Below are 17,646 nucleotides of genomic sequence, written 5' to 3' on the forward strand. Positions count from 1 at the left end.
GTTGATAATTTAGTTACAAGTGTGAATGATGAATCAGAATTAAAGAAGTTAAAAAATGATGCCACTGAAATTTTGGCAAGTGCTAAATTTGAATTACAAGAGTGGGCATATAACTATCCTCGAAATGAAAGGGATGCATTTGTTGTTGAACCCATTTTAGAACAGTTGAAGCTTGATAAATTAAATGAGAATGAGTTTTTCGATGATCCTTGTGAAGCTAAAACGGTCAACATTTTGGGACTTCTTTGGGATTTGCATGATGACACATTAAGTTGTGATATTAAGGGATTAAATGAATCGAAAAATAAACCTGTTACTAAAAGAGCAATTTTGTCTTAAATTCATAAAAATTTTATGACCCCATTGGATTCACCTGCCCTATAATTTTAATTCAAAGGAAATACATGAAATGGAAAAATTATGCAAATCGTTTAACAGAAATAAAAATTCCTCGACAGATGATGCTTAATATTGATTCTGAATTAAAATTATCCTTTCATATATTTTGTGATGCATCCCGAATGGCATATGCAACCTGCGTTTATTTAAGAAATGAAAATGGAAATGAAGTTTCCTGTCATTTAGTTCAAGCACGATCTAGAGTTGCTCCTCTAAAACCCACATCAATTTGTAGACTAGAATTATTAGCTTGTGTTGTTGGTGCAAGATTAATGAAATCTATAAAACAAGAATTGAAGAAAGAAAATATACCTACGTTTTATTGGACAGATTCAAGGAACACATTGTACTGGATTAAGAATGAAGAAAATTGGGGTGTATTTGTTATGAATAGAGTGAAAGAAATACGGGCTCTTACTAATCCTGATAAATGAAATTATGTTCCTGGCAACTTGAATCCTGTGGATATTCCGTCAAGAGGATGTTCTGTTGAAACTATAAAAGCCAAAAGATGGCATGAAGGTCCAGCATGGTTGAAGTTGAATCCAGACTGTTGGCCTACTTGTGATATTTCCCCTGACAAAGATATGATTGATCAAGAAAGAAGAAAAACAGTTGTATCCTTGTTAACAAATATAGATGAAGAATTTTCGCATTTCTCACAAATTTCTTCTTTTGAGAAAATAATTAGAGTTACAGCCTGGAAAAAAAGGTATATTGACAACTGCAGAGATAAAAATAGAACAACGTCAAAGAACTCAGAAATCGAAGAATTGAATGCAGCTGAAGTCTTTGTTTGGAAAATTGTGCAAAGGGTCTCCTTTAAAACAGAAAAGGATAAACGCTTACGAAATTTAAAACCATTTGTTGATTCATCTGGTCTTTTAAGAGTAAAGTCAAGAATATTAATGAGACAAGACTTCGAAAATTTTAGAACAACTGTAATCCTACCTCCTGAACATCCAGTTGCCTCTAAACTGATTATGGAAAAACATGAACAACAAATGCATTGTGGAACTCAGACTTTACTGGCAGTGCTAAGAGAAAATTTCTGGATTTTGTAAAGCTGTAAAACTATTCGTCAAGTGTTGAAAAACTGCACTAAATGTAGAAGATTTGATTCGAGGCCCTCCACGGTACAATCTGCACCTTTGCCAAAGGACCGTGTTAGAGATTCTTCTGTTTTTGAAGTGACAGGTATCGACTTAGCTGGCCCTTTGTTTTTAAAAAATGGATCAAAAACGTGGATTGCTTTATTTACATGTGCTGTATACAGGGCAATTCATCTTGTACTTTTAACGTCTTTGTCAACAGATAAACTTTTTATTGGCTTTCCGACGTTTTATAGCACGCAGAGGAAGACCTGAAATTGTCTACACTGATAACGGTAGTAATTTTATTGGTACAAATTCGCTCTTAAAAATGATTGACTGGGATAAAATTATTAAGAATCATGTTGTCAACCGCATTAAGTGGAAATTTATCCCACCAGCTTTTTCCTGGGGGGGGGGTGGATTTTGGGAAAGAATGATTGGCCTGATGAAAAACAATCTCAGAAAAGTTTTAGGTAATGCCTCACTGAAATATGAAGAACTCTCTGCGATCCTCTGTGATTGCGAAAATATCTTAAATTGCAGACTATTAACTTATATTTCCGAGAACTTGGAACTGGAACCCTTGACACCTGCAATGTTTTTTCGTGATCTAAAAGAAAGTGACGTTCCAGATCTAGACATTATTGATGCCAAATACTTACAAAAAAGGTATGCATATCAGATGAAGGTCAGAGAAGATGTAAGAAAACGGTTCAGAACTGAATACTTAGGACAACTGAAAAACCATATTTTAAAAAGAGAGAAATATGTTAAACTATCAGTTGGAGACATTGTGTTAATAGAAACACCCGAGAAAAGAATTAAGTGGCCTCTAGGAAAAATTATAACACTCATCCCAGGAAATGATGGTGTAGTTCGTTTAGTAAAATTACGCACCAAAAATGGCGAAATCCTTCGACACATACAACCAATTTATCTGTTTGAAGTCCATTTACAAATGGATAATATAAGGAGACTGTTTGAGAAAGAAGCCTTCTGATAAAAAAATGTGTGATAAGCCTACAACTTCTATTGGATCTACAGATTTTCGTGCCACTGACAAAGATCAGTAGGATGAACTCAATCAGAATCCCCTCAAAACAACTAGATGTGGACAAGTGATTCGAACCCCTGAACGATTAAACCTCATGAACTTTCAACCAGACTGTGGCTGAGTTTCAACTTGGTGAAACTCATCGGGGGTAGTGTGTCGCGAACGACGAACCGCTCTGCTCTTGGGGAACGGATTGAGCCTCCAGACTGATGAGAATTGAAAAGAAAGTTTGTTTTTTGAGAACTGGCAACGATGAGTGTATGCTTTTAGAACAGTGACACAGTAGAATAATGACACTTTTAGATATGAATAAGAATGATGCTAAGTAGTTAGAAGTGTTTTTTGATAGTGTAATGATTTCGAAATTGTTTCTCTTTTGTGTGAAATGTCAAATAAAGTGATTCATACAAAATAGTGCCAATTTTAGATGAGTTTGAAACCAAATCGGAATCTACAAAAGCGGCGGACCAGAATCGAAGAACGAGGATCATAAAGGTAAGCAACCTTTCTTTATTTGCTTATCTAGAATTTTGAATGATCTGTTTTTTATTGAATTAAGTTATATAAGCAGAATCTTACAATTTTTTTCCCTTGAGAACTCTTGCTGTTCATTCTAATTATTACAATTTAAATATATTTCTAGCTTAATTTTTTTAATGATTCTTAGATTAAGGTTTTAAAATACTGAAACTCTGTGAGAATATTAATAACACATTTGTTACATTTCAAAACTTACAATTTATTTGATTCAAAATTCTCTTAGCATATAAATTGTAACACAGTTATAAATTAAAGAATGTAAATAATACTAGTAACTCACATAAGAATATCACTGAATGAAGCTTTTGGGGGACCAACACTGAATTTTTCTAATTTATTTCTTAACAGACCCCTCAGAATAAGATGAAAATGATTTAAATAATTGCAAATTTTGAAATTAAATATTTAATTTAATTTTTGTATTGTGCTTTTTTTATAATGAGCATAAAATTTTCCTAAATATAGGAGGGGGCACTTAAAATACATTTTTAAAAATTTTTAAACAGTGAAAACATGAATATCTGCACAAAAGCATTATTGCAACGAAGTATATGCCTATAACCAATGTCTAAAAAAATTAAGGCCAGATAAGGACTTTAGTGGACATAGCACATATAGAAATATATCTGAACACAAGATAAAGGTATTAACTGCACAGGCATACAACTCAAAATCTGGAAAAAAAAAAAAAAAAAAAGGCATATCCAGAAGAAAATATCAAGACTGCAGACAAATTATCCAATAACGAATATTTCTAAAGCAAACAAACAAATCTTTAATGTATATTTTAAAATGAAATTATTTCAGCTCAACACCTAAAATATTTTATAAATTCTTTCCAGGTTTTTATTTAAGAGCACTAGCATGATTGTTCCAATTTTTAAAATTAAAGTCAGAATTTATGATATCTTCCTATCAGTATCACTAAGTCAGTAAAGCGCTAAGAGGTTTATTTTGTAATTATTGGTTAATGTTGAAAAATCTTTAATACAACATTCTGTGATTTTTCCTTTTGAGTAGCAATTGTATTTAATAACCTTCTGAAGTGTGCTGCTAATTGCAAAATATCCAATTATTTAGAAAATACGAGGCAAGTCAAAAGCCGAGAAAATTTTATATACAATATATACAGTAAAAGCCCAATTATCTGGTACTGACAAGGGTTGTATACATTTCTGCATATGGAAATTAAATACTTTCAAGACCATCAATGGAAAAAACTTTGCATTCGAGCAGTGACGCAATAGCACCTGGTCAATTTGAAGCATCTAATTGAGCTGTACCTGGGAGGTGTGATGTGTCCACATGATGTGCGCCATACCAGCGCTATGCGATTTTGGAACGTGTTCTGTTTATTTAAGATATTCTTATGCAAATTACTTTCATGAACCAAGCTCAGCTTGTATTCTAAGCCAAATCTACTTAGTTTAGTTAGTCTCAGCATAGCATTTACTTGGGGGGATACATAGCTTTAACACCATAATTAGCACTTTGTTAATATAATCCAAATCATCTCGAGTTACTGGTTCCCATAGCAAAAAAGGACTTGAGTGCAAAGAGTTAAGGGCCTATCAGCAGGGTTGCCACTCAAGCAGAATGAAATTCCCTGACCTTTGCAGGTGTGTTTTAAGAAAATTCCAGTCTATCCACGTAATGCACTTTGGCTGTGCCGAGAGGTAAATTAATTATGGAACCCCTTGAAAACACAAACATTAGTCAATTACACACACACACACATATACTATATATATAATCACCTAAGTATTACTATCATAGCTATAATTTGTTTTTGTTGTTTTCTTTACTGAAGATTAAGATTGGAATATCTGCCCAATCTGGATTAAAAAATTTCTTCTCCCCCCCTCTTTTGGCAGACATTTTGCAGCTAAATGAAAGAAAGAAATCTATTTAATGATATTTTAAAAATAAATTCTGGTATTTTATATTTATTTAGCAGCATACATTAGCAAAATATATGTGCATTAAATTTTGTGATGGTATGTCATCATACTGCTAGAATTAGTTTCAGGAGTAGGCAAGAGAAAATTGCCTGAAATTTGAAAGTGTTATTAACTAAAAAAAAAAAAAAAAAAAAAAAAAAAAAAAAAAAAAAAAAAATTAGATGGAAGAAGCAACATAAAATGATATGAATAACAATAAAATAATTACTTAAAGATTTAAAATTGATTTACAGTAATCAACAATATTTTGGTGAATACAGTTATATTAAATAGCCTAGATGACTGATTACTATTTTATTTTACTGCAAAATGAAAATAAAAGATTTATTTAAAAAAAAGGTTTAAAAGATTTTGAAGTAAAATCCTAATATATAGTACTGACTTGGCAGGATATTGAAAAGTGTCACTAACACTAAAATGACCCATTTACTGCTCATCATAAATGTCTGGTTTACAGCTCAACATAATGTTGTCAAATTGCGTGTGTACCATATACTAGGATTAAACCGATTTTGTTTTATACAAGAATGGGGAGGCATTTTCTTTCGTTCAACATGCAATGCATATATGTATGCAAGTCTCTCGTTACTGAAAACCCAAGTCACTGGAACTTGCTTTGCCATTCTAAAAGACAATCTGATTGGAGGTGCGAAAACTGGTTCTACGGCAGCCGTCTGAATGATGCTTATGTGAAACAATCTTGTGAAGAAAGTGATTGCTATTTTGGGAATCGCCATATAAAATTCCCTGACTTTTCCCAGTTTTTCAGGTAGCGTGGCAACCCTGTACCAGAAAATGGGAACTGAATAAATTCAATTAAAGATCTCACAGTTTAAAATACCTGTAATAACATCTCACAGTTTTAAATACCTGTAATTTATGCAACTGATTCTCTAACTATAATAAAATAATTATACATTAAAAACCACAAAACATTTAAGTTTCTTAGCATCAACACTTAACAAAATATTCATGCGTCTTTTTAATTTGATGCCTTCCCAGACATCTTGGCTAATTTATATCAATTTTCTTCTCTTTAAGCGTCTTTTCTAACAATTAGAAAATTTGTTTCAATGTCCTAACTAATGATCCCACTAGTTTCTACTTTATTTCCTAACTTGTGAATCTGTTAACAATGTACCTATGAGGTTTTACTTATTCTGGTAAAAATAAATAGTTCAAAACCCCTGACAGATGCGAAGCAAATTATCGCCATGTCTGAAAGTAACTACAAAGTCAGATTAAAGGTTTAAATAAACCTCTTTATATAAACAGAACTTGGAAAATAAAGGCACGTTCTTATGTTAAAAAAAAAAAAAAAAAAAAAAAAAAAAAAACTACAGCTCTTGTTGATGTAATTAAACAGGAACAGTCCAATTCAAACTAAAAATGTGGACTAACAGTCAAAGACTACACAATTTAATTTTAATCCAAGATGCCTTAGTAACTCTATCATCGTAACAAATTCAAATGCCAGCAGCAATAATGCAATGATTAATGATTATATATTATCACAGCTGGCAGGATCTTATGCAGCGTATAAGCGGAGGCCAGTAACACATTTAAACCTCAGTTTAAAAACTAAGTGATTTGCATTCTGGTGAGGAAATGGAAAGAACTTATAGTAAAACAACTGGCTAATTTACATAATAACTTGTAAAACATAAATATATTTGAAGAATTTTTTTCCCTCTTTATGTATTCAGTTTCTTTCTTCAATATATTTCCACTTCATTCTAGAATTTTTTAATTTAATTAAAGATTTTTATTATTCTAAAAAACTAAATGCATTTAGAATTAAGACACAATAACACGACGAATAAATACTAATTCAGAAGTCAAACAACAAATTTGCAAAATTTGCGGTTTTGCAGCTGAGGATTGTGGTTCGGTAAAACCATCGAAACTAATCCTGTGAAAGTTTTGTAAATATAACGCTGATTTTTGTTGTTTCACTTTTGAATTTGCATTTAGAATGTTTAGAAAAAGTTGATAATATTATTTCGTTACTAATGTGAACATAAAGAATAAATATGAAATAAAGTATGGTAAGGGCCAGTAAACAGAACCAGCATGGCAGAATTTTTAGAATTAAGTGACACACCAAGCAGTAAAATGTAGAAATGGCAAAACTTTCAGACTTAGGCACTGGGAGCAAAATTTAGGAAGGTACTAGGTACTTGAATTTAGGATCCACAGAGATTATGTGGAAAAATGCCTAGCGACAGCCCTGTGTATAATGCATCAACACATAAAATTAATCTTTTAAATTGTCAGATCTCAGTTTCTTTTATTCATAGAAAAATTGCCTTCTATAAATGCCTGTCCATGTGTTAGGGTTAGAAGCATTGATATCTGGAGTACAAATAAGTCTCTGCCTTTTTTTTTTTTTTTTTTTTGGTACCAAAAGTTGGGCATTTACTGCGAAAGAATAGTACATTATATTTTATTCAAAAAGTTGTCCATCGCTAGCCACTACTTTTTCCAGTCTTTCTGACAATATAGAGATACCAAGTCAGAAGAATGCTTCATATTTCAAACCTATCCATAAATCAACCCAATTCTGAGAACTCTGAATATTTAGTGACACTTATATGGGAAAAATCTGCCCATGAAAAAATTTAAAAAGAAGACACTTTTAATTAATTACATAGCTATTTTGTTTTTGCTCAGAAATGTTTTGTAAATTGTGCTTTACAGCATTTATTACTTTGCTTATTTTTCATTCAAAATATTGTATAATAAGTTGACAAAATGGAAAGTAATGCCACTTTATAAGATGACAGCAAAAAATCAAAATGCTTTATTTTAATGTTATTTCTTAAATATAATTTCAATACATTACCATTACATTATAAATTTTATCACTGTTACAATGTTTAAAAAAAATTGCCGAAAAAATTTCCACATCTTCAAATAAATTTTTTTTTATAGGAACTGATCTTAAGTCGCCCAATTTGGGAACATCTAATAACAGAATTCACATCCCCAAAAGCAAAAAGGTGTGCAACAGCTCTTTATTAGAAAAAATGAAATAATTTCGAAATGCTTATGTTTCATTTCTTACCCAGAAACTTGAGTATTCCACTACTTACTTATATTAGAAATAGGAACAAATTATATCCTATTCAAAAGATAACCATATTTGTCAGAGAATCGCCAAAAATATTCCTCCAAAATGCTAATTCACACTCAAAATGGCAGTTGTAAAAACAGATAGAAATTTCAGATGATTAAAAATTAAGGACCCTCTGCCAATTTTGGTTGAAATTAAGCATCCATTAAGGACCAAACATCAATTCCAAAAAACCTAAGGACCGTACAAACCCTAATTGAACTAAATGGAAAGCTCAAGTAAATCCGACTAACCTGAATATTTTAGAAATACAAATTTTAACCTTCCAAAACTGGGCCGAAATTCTCATAATACAGCCTTCAGACCGGTGCGGTCCGAAACAGTTTTGCCCCCTCTTTGACATTTTCCTAATGAGAAAAGTCGTTAAGTCCCCCTCCATGGATGAAGTAAAATTTACATGTTTGCCGGACGCTTACGTCCCATAGTAGAGGGGTTGCTAGATTTGCAATTTTTTCGATGATTATTTTGCTTTCATTTAAATGAAGTTCTAAATAAATAGTGCATAAATAAATATGCAGTACTGGATGCATATCCAGTGCACAATTTATTTAGAACAAAATGTATGCAATGTTTATATTTCACTCAATATTTCTAATCAATCTCGTAAATAATTTGTGAATTTTTTAACTTTGTTTTCACTCTTCATTTATATTCGCGTATTTTCGTATTAGAAATTAGAAAGCGAGAACAAATTTAACAAAATATAGTAAATACGGACTAGATTTAAGTCTTCAGGCTGGAATGCGATTTTTAATAACATATTTTCATTAATAAAATAATGGTAATAACTAATTTAATGAAATAATAATAATAATATTTATTACCATTAGATGATTAAAATGAGATTCAATACAATTAGACTTTGAGATGAACTTACAGAAATAATAAAGCTTTACATAACAATAACAGAGATTTAAATCTGCTTTTTTCGATAATTTTGTTATTATAATATAAAAATAAAAGTCCGAGATACATTGGTTGCGTTTAATCATTTAACTCTAACAAATATTACATTGGACTATCAGGCAAAGAAGGTATATCTTTAACGAGAATTTTTCTTTGTAAAATTGGCTTTTGTTTATGTTAGCAGTGAAAAAAATCCATGACCTATACATGCAATCATCAAAAGAATTTTGAGAACAGTTTTAAATGTTCATGAAGAATTAATTATACGTCAATTTCTTTTCATAGGTAGAAATTTCGTCTAAAACCATCGTTATATCCAAAGGTTGAAGTCTATTTCATTTTCAACGAATATTCTATTTGCACATAATATATTTTCTAATTTATTTTAGAAAGAGCAATCTTTCACATTTTCAAAAGAATAAGGACATACTGGGTGTTGACACTTACAATGTAGTATGTTTTTCATATTTCTTCCAGTAATGAAAACAATTACCTTGGAATATTTTCAAAGCAAAATTAAGAAAACCGTTTACGCCAAATTTTGCATAAAGTATCTTCTCGTGTATTTTTTTATTTAAAGTGTGGAATTTTCTCTTTGAAAATATCAAAAATCATCAACGGAGCAAAATTAATTCATGAGAAATAACTTTGAAATGCAATAATTCCATCGTAATATGAAATAATGGAGAAAAGTGCAATACAGTTTATTTATTCACAAATAATCCCCTTCATATGCGTAATTTATGTACTGTCGATTGAGAAATATAGGTTAGTAAATTAAACCGGTTATTTCAATACTTTTCCTTTATCAATATTTTTACAGGCTCTTCAGTAGAGCGGTAAAGGTGGCTGAACACCTGTAGCTCGCTTGGGTTTGAATCCCGGCTAAATAGTTGGATTCACGGTTTTTGCGTAACGTAAATGCAAGCCAGCTTCTCTTAGAAAGTCCTCCGCGAAGGCATAACTCCCCTTATACAGGTAATTGTTGTGTGCTTTGATGTAATTCAGTAAGCGAACAAAATTAATTCAATCAAACCCAAAGAACGGGTTGATTACATGTGGAGTTTTCCACCAGGAGCATAAATGCGAGCAATTTTCTCTTAAAAAGGTTTACACGAAAGCATCCATTCCCTTATGCAGATAGCGTTTGCGTGCTTTTCCGTAAGCCAATCCTAATTTTCATACATTTAATAGTAAGTTGACATACACCTTATTACAGACAAAATAACAACCTTTTTTAAAGATATTTTTTTATTAACTTATCTGAATTCCCTTTATCTCTTGAGGAGTATAAGCAAATAAAACTGGCCAAAATTTTATACAATGTAACTGATGTTTTGATTCAATTTAGAAGTAACGTGAGCTTTACTGATATTTAAATACTTTTTGGCAGATCTCATCCTAAAAGAGGGTCTAAAGATAAATTGATTCTATTTAATTTACAATAAATGAAAATCATTGAAAGCAATCAGTGAATAAATGAAAATCAGCAAAACTATTATGCATACAATTGTCTCTTATTTATCTCCTGATAAATCAGACAAAATTGCCTACATAATAGAAGCACTTTGAAAGAGTTAACAGTTCTTAAGGGTTTTATGCACTCCACAAAAAAATGTAAAAATAAAATCTTATTATTCATAAGTATGAAAAGGAAGTAAACGATAAAAGCGGTTATCCTATTTTCTAGAAGGCATTAAATCTAAAATATTAATCTATTCTTATTTGTTATGATTAAAAAACATTAAATATGGTAAGCTTAAAGAGCGGGCAAAATCGCTGACGTTTTAATCATAGCAAAAGTCAGTACTAAAAAAATTAGCATTAAAATTATGAGACAGATTGAGAAAGAGATGGCCTCTATTTGATTTTCAAGTATATTGGCGTGAGAAGAAACCTGCGGTTTTTGCCAAAATGTAGCCAAACTGATAAGAAGAGGGAAATAATGCGTAGCCAGCGGCTACTCTGAGCAGCGACAATGGACCACCCAGAGGTCTACAGATAGGCGATTCTCTAAAATGGGGATGGCATAGATGGTACGACAGTTGTACCAGTGCCAGCATCTGAGAAAGTCATTCTCCTGGTACAACTGCTGTACCAGCCGTCTTCAGAAAGTTAAAGAAAAAGTAAAAGACTAAAATTATCAATTTTCAAGAAGCAAATCATACAAAGAATAGCAAACTCACAGCAACCTTCCTATCGCTAGGCTCTGGCAGATAAAAATGAGACACAACTCCAGAACTGTCTTTGAACAAACCAACATCATACCACTGGTTTTCCTTTTTTGGATGTTCTTCTGTCTTTATTGGTTCCTACGAAATACATTCATTATGGATCAAAATTATACTATTCTGCACACTAATTAAAATGAATGTCACATCAGAATTCACATAATTTTCACTTTATTATAAGTATATTCATATAACAGAAGAAACGTTTACCTGTTTAATATTTGTAAGATCCATTTTTAAACTTAAGCCAGATATATTATCTGAGTTATCAACTGAACTAGCAGGTACATTCTGACTGTTAAGGACAGTCAAATTATCTTTCTTTATTGTTGCAGGTGATGAGAGTGGACCAACAGATGATATTGCTGCTGTTGCCAGAGTGGCTAAAGAATCTGCAACATACATTAAAATATAGTTTGAAGGATAATAAAATCTTTACTTACCTTTATTATAATAAGGGAAAATAAGTTCTAGAAATAAACTTTTAACTTTACAGATTGCACATATCAATATAAATGCATAATAAGCTTAGCTGAAATAAACACACTTTATGTGGATGATACACTTTACCTGGAAATAAACCACATTCTTTGACTAATCTGCAATAATTTCAGCAACACTATTCAATTAAACAATACTATACTATATATAAAACACAATCAATGAAAATCAGATAATTCTTGTTAGTTTATTTTGGGCAACAGGCAAACTCAACCTGAAGTAATGATTAATGACTTAAATCTATTGACGACTGCATTATTCTTATAAATCATATATATATAAATAATTTCAAAAGTAATATACCCTAAATTTTGCAATCTATAACATGAAATATCATATCAATCTTTTGGTACATCACAATTCTAACCAGAATCTTGCTTTTAAGCTTTCTGAAAAACTGGATTCAGTTTTAGTTAGGTCTTCAAGATAAAAGAATTGTTCGAGTGTATTTTTCCTACCTGAGAAAAATAAAGCGTAGAAGGTTCAAATTTGAATTACAAAATGCACAAAAAAATTATTCAGATCTGTATTTCTATAATGAATCAGTAGTTATTAAGACATGCAAACATATGCTGTCATGGGAAAAAAAATGACAGGCCATATGTGAAGAGGACAGATTAGTTGCCATGGATGGATTTTTCCACACAATCTTTTGAGAATGTAATAGTTAAAGGCTGCTGGCAGTTTTTCCAAATAGTTCTCTTTAATATTATGAAGCACAGGTGATTAGATGTGTAAATCATCGATTATTTTATTCAACTGCATTGGTAAGAATTTTGGACACAGTGCTCTGGTGGTTGCAATTTCAATCTAAGTTCACACTTTTTAATACGTATTTCAAGGATTCCAATTATTTCTTTCAGAAAAGAACCTCCTTCATCAGCAAACCTCATGCCAGAATTTATGTTTCATACTGTTACGAATTTCGTATACAGATAGAGGATTTTAGTAATTATACATGAAATTATTGTATTTTGCTGCATAATGTAATGCAAAAACTCTTCAGAGAAAAGCTAAGCCGGAAAAATAAGAATACAGGGGGCAGTCCATTTAACATTAAGTAAATGGGCATCTCGGTAATTTGGCGAGATACAGGTGACAATTTTGTCGCCAAAATTGGTGACATTTTGGTCTGGTCCCCACATGACTGTAATAAGTATTGTAATAGCATAAACACAACTAATCATTATATTAGCTACAACCGTAATTTGACATTCATATCACTTTCCAGTAATTTTGAGAAGTAGAAAGTACTAGAAATATATTGGCGGACAATTTAAAACTACATAAGAGAGAGAGAGAGAGGGCATCTGCTCTCAGTTGTTTAGCTACTGGTGTTGGGAGTTGTTAGTTCAGTGCAAGATTGGAGATATTTCCAGGTTAACTTTTTCTTTAGATGTGCTTCGCATTGTGTTTAACATTCTTAGTACAGTACAAAGTCCGAGATCCAGACTCATTGGGACATCGGCGATTCCGGATTTTTCCGGATATTAGATCATCAGTTTAAAGCTTGTAAGATGGCATGTAAAAATTATAAAATTAGAAATATGAAGATGTGATTTATGAAATAATGAAGCATTTATGATCTAAAGGGTAACAAAATTTGCCACAACAACAAAAAAGGGGGCAGTTAATATTCATTTATTTATTTTATTAAACATTTCTTTAAATGTAAGGTGTTTAAGTTGCTTTTTTGTGTTAATATTATCTCTTTAATTCTGTAGACAGACATAATCTCTTATTCAATTAAAAAGTTCCATTGTTAAAGTTCTGTAATCGCAGTGTCGAGAATTCCATCTAACTTGTCAATCAGAACTTTTTTGTTTCCAATACCTGTCTGTCACTTTCTTCGCTATTGGTAGTGGTATTTTCTGGATCTAGAAACATACTACAGATACTGTTGTCCGTTAACTAATTGATAACTGGGGCAATGTCATTGCAATGACAAACTTCTGGTATATCATCTTCATCTATTACCGCTTCTTCACATTTCTTTAAAAAATTTATTAATTGGGAAATTTAACCTCTGTTTTGCAATATCAGAAAACTTTCACATTCGCAGCCATCATATTCATCAACACCTCACCACAAAATATGCTAGCTGGCCATAAATTATGCAAAGCATTTTTTAAAGTATCTTGAGACACATCCTCCCACAAAGCAGATTTTACGCTAAAATATTTAACATGGATTTAAAAAATTCTACTTTATATTTCCATTTCAGCGTGCACACTATTCCGATATCCATAGGTTGAATGATTGATCTTGTAGGGACATTAGGTAATTTGTGGGAGCAGGAAAGATGAAAAATGAGCAACTGCCTCCGCCGGGAGTCGAACCACGAACCTCTCAATTACGTGCTGAGTGTGCAGACTACTACGCCACAAAAGCTTGATAAGTAGGTGGGAGAAATATCTTATATACTCCCCCTTTTAAAGGGAAACTGGGGTTTTTAAGGAACAGAATTGCCAAATGCTGGGTGAGGAGAATCATCATCCAACACCCTTTTAGTTCAGGCACCACTGTAGAGACATTCGGTAATTTTTGGAAGCTAGAAAGATGAAAAATGAGCAAATACCTTACCTGGGAATCGAACCGTGGACCTCTCAATTACGCACTGAGTGTGCTACCATTACACCATGAAGGCTCGATAAGACGGCGGGAGAAATATCATATAACGTACAATTTGGAGGAAAGAATAATACGGATACATTATCTTTCACTTATTTTCCCTATTTATGTGAATCTTTAAAGTTTAAAGAAGTATGAGTCGAACAGTTGTTTACAATTAGGACAATTTTTGAGTTATCAGGTAAACCAATCGAATTCTGCCAAGCCTCATGTATGAAATGAATTTCAAACCAATCATTCATTAACACTTGTGTCATCCGTGTTCTTTTCTTTGAACAATATATAACCGGAAAAGTCTTTACTTCTTTAAATGCTTGAGGTAGTGCATTTCTTTCAAATTACGAAAAGTTAACACTTGCATGTTCCTACCGCATTTGTGCATGCAAAAATTGCTAGTCTAGCTTTGGAATCTTTGACATGAGTTGGAGACTTTTCCATAGAGGATGCAAAGATATTTTGCAGTACATATTGCCAGAAAAGACCAGTTTCATCAGTGCTGTAAATTTCTTCTAGATAAAACTTTTAAACTAATGATGAGTTCAATGAATTCATCTGCAGCTTCAGTATCAGCTGAAGCTTTTTCATCTGAAATTCTTAATTGCCTTATACCATGGCAAATTTAAATTTGTTTAACCAACCTGTCGAATATGTGCACTCAGGTTTTAAATTCATTTCTTAGTGAAATATTTTAGCTTGCACCATTAGCATTTGACCCATTAATGGCATGGCCTTACTGCGACGATGTCAGACCCATACAAGTATCACAGTCATGATCTTCACTTTTAGTATAACGAATAATATTTGTTATTGGTTGTGTTACATAAGAATAAAGAAACTAAGCTCAATGAGTCGAGTAGCAGAGAAGATATATACGTTTGCTGCGGCCGATTGCAACCAAAATAGGAGGTGCACATCTACATGATATGACAGTCATGTACATACAAATTTTCAACGTTCTGAGGCTACTCGTTTTTTAGTTATGCAAGATATGTACGTACCTACGTACGCATAGACGCCACAAAAAATTCTCCTTAGAATTAATTTTAAATAAGTTTTAGAATTTTTTAGGGTGAAAAACAGTCTTTTATTCTGTCCTTACGTACAGATGTCACGTAAAAACATTATTAAATTGCATTCGATAGCAGTGAAATTGGATATTTTCATTGAAATATGATGCCTGAAATTTTTCATGTTACAATACTTCCTTTTTATTTTATACAAGGAAGTTTAAAAAAAAAAAAAAAAGGTTTGAAAGGTTTTGTGGTAAAATACTAGTATATGATATGGCCTTGGCACGATTTTGAAAACTGTCACCAATACCAAAATGACTCATTTACTGCTTACCATAAATGTCTGGTTTACTGCTTATCAGAATATTGCTGAATCCGTGTGTACCATATACTAGGATTAAATCGATTTTGTTTTATACAGGAATGGGAAGGTATTTTTCATTCAACATGCACTGCACATGAGCATGCGAATCTTTCAATTTTCGAGGTAACTGGAAACTAAAGTAGCTGGAATTTTTTTTTTTTTTTTTCTTTCTAAAATACAATCTGATTGGAGCTGCGAAAACTGGGTCTACATCAGCTGCCCAAATGATGCTCACGAGCTACTAATTCGCCAAGAAGGTGATCGCGTCCAGCGTTGCAGTAAAAATCACGTTTTGTGGGGATAGCCCTGCGAAATTCCAGACTTTTTTCTCAGTTTTTCAGGTAATGTGGAAACCCTGTGTACAGCATCAGAAAAAATGCATAAAATTGTTACCTTCAGACTGAATTAAATCCTAAAATTTTGTAAACATACTGTGCATATCTCTTAAAATATTTATACAAAAACTAATTAACTGATACTTTTTCAGCTATGGTCATATGTGTTTATTAACATGACTTGCATTCACATCTGTAAGGTATGGAAGTTTCCCCCCGGAGAAGTTAAAATTTTTAAAAACATCATTTACAATTAATATCTCAAAAACTTTAATATCGTACAAGAGTAAGTATTTAATATAAGTATCGAGAAAATACAATAACTTATCAATAGTATCAAGACATAATACACACCCAAATTTACATACACACTAAAAAATTTTATAGTTACTACAATTAAAACGGCATGATAAACTAGGAGAATCTTTAATGAGTCATTTTACACACACTATAAAATATTATTCTCTTATGAATTTTTTCATAATAAAAATTATTACTTTGAGATGTTCTGCTTTTATACATGCACTGTGCATCTACAATCTACATTTTAAATAAAGAAAAATATCTTAAAATTAATTTCACTTAAATTTTACAATTGCGTTTGACTGGCAAGGGTGCACTAAAGCTCAAAATTTTGCACAAAGGCACCTCCAACCAATAAAGTGGCATAACTAATCAAATCAAGTACTTCAGTGCATAATGCAAAATGATGTACAATACATTTAACTATTGCAGTGAATATAAAAATGTATAACAAACTTACGCCTTCCAGTCAAAATTTTGGTCATAGACTGCATGGCATTACTGTCTGAAACTCCTCCATCTTCAGCCTGAACAGGTGGGTCATCTGCACACATTTGGGCTGGAGGCTGAGCACCAGGTTGTTCTAAAGTAAGGGAAGTCTGGCAAGGGACGAGATGAGATGAAGCCTGAGAATTGGTCACAGAATTTGCACTAACACCTGATTCAGCTGATAAAAAAGAAGAAAAAGTAAATAATTTTTTAAAATACTGAAAATGCACATAAAATGGGGTGCTTAAAAGGTCTGTTTTTTTTGTTGTGAAGTCATCAGAAAGAGATAACATTACGAACACTGTATTTTCTAAAGCAAATTAAACAAAATTCAACATTTGTGGAGTTGGTAGGAAAAATAACTGATTCTGATTCCTGGAATTTTAAAGACACCATCTCTGACTTCAACTCCCTCATATATATGCAACCATATACACAATAGTTACAGCTTTCTTTTTTTTTTCTTTTAAATACAAAAGTAATAGATGCTACAGAGAAAAAAAGAAGGGAAGATGGCATAGCAGATAATTTAAAATAATTCAAATTCATTATAAAATGGAAAAACTGGCATTAGTAGTTTCTAAGAAATGGTATAGCTTCGGCAAGATCTTCTTTGACAGAGGATCGCAGATCCAATTTGATGAACTTCAGAGCTGAGAAGAGTCTTTCCACACTAACTTGAGCAGAAGGAA

The 17,646-nt window shown here is 32.0% G+C and overlaps 1 protein-coding gene across 2 annotated transcripts in view; it reads right to left on the reverse strand.

The window, feature by feature from the left end:
• Positions 1-17,646, reverse strand: part of Hcf (Host cell factor) — a 188,344-nt gene that overhangs the window by 19,295 nt on the left and 151,403 nt on the right. For both annotated transcript variants that reach the window (XM_035371276.2, XM_035371277.2), the window contains exons 19-21: positions 16,926-17,132; positions 11,532-11,713; positions 11,277-11,402 (exon numbers count right to left, since the gene is read on the reverse strand). In XM_035371276.2, coding sequence (XP_035227167.1) covers positions 11,277-11,402; positions 11,532-11,713; positions 16,926-17,132 — 515 coding nt within the window. The remainder of the gene's footprint in view (positions 1-11,276; positions 11,403-11,531; positions 11,714-16,925; positions 17,133-17,646) is intronic.

The sequence above is a fragment of the Stegodyphus dumicola genome, chromosome 5 (genome assembly GCF_044657685.1).
Source record: "Stegodyphus dumicola isolate Sdum_Otavi_A_Nest chromosome 5, ASM4465768v1".
NCBI classification, from domain to species: Eukaryota; Metazoa; Arthropoda; class Arachnida; order Araneae; family Eresidae; genus Stegodyphus; species Stegodyphus dumicola.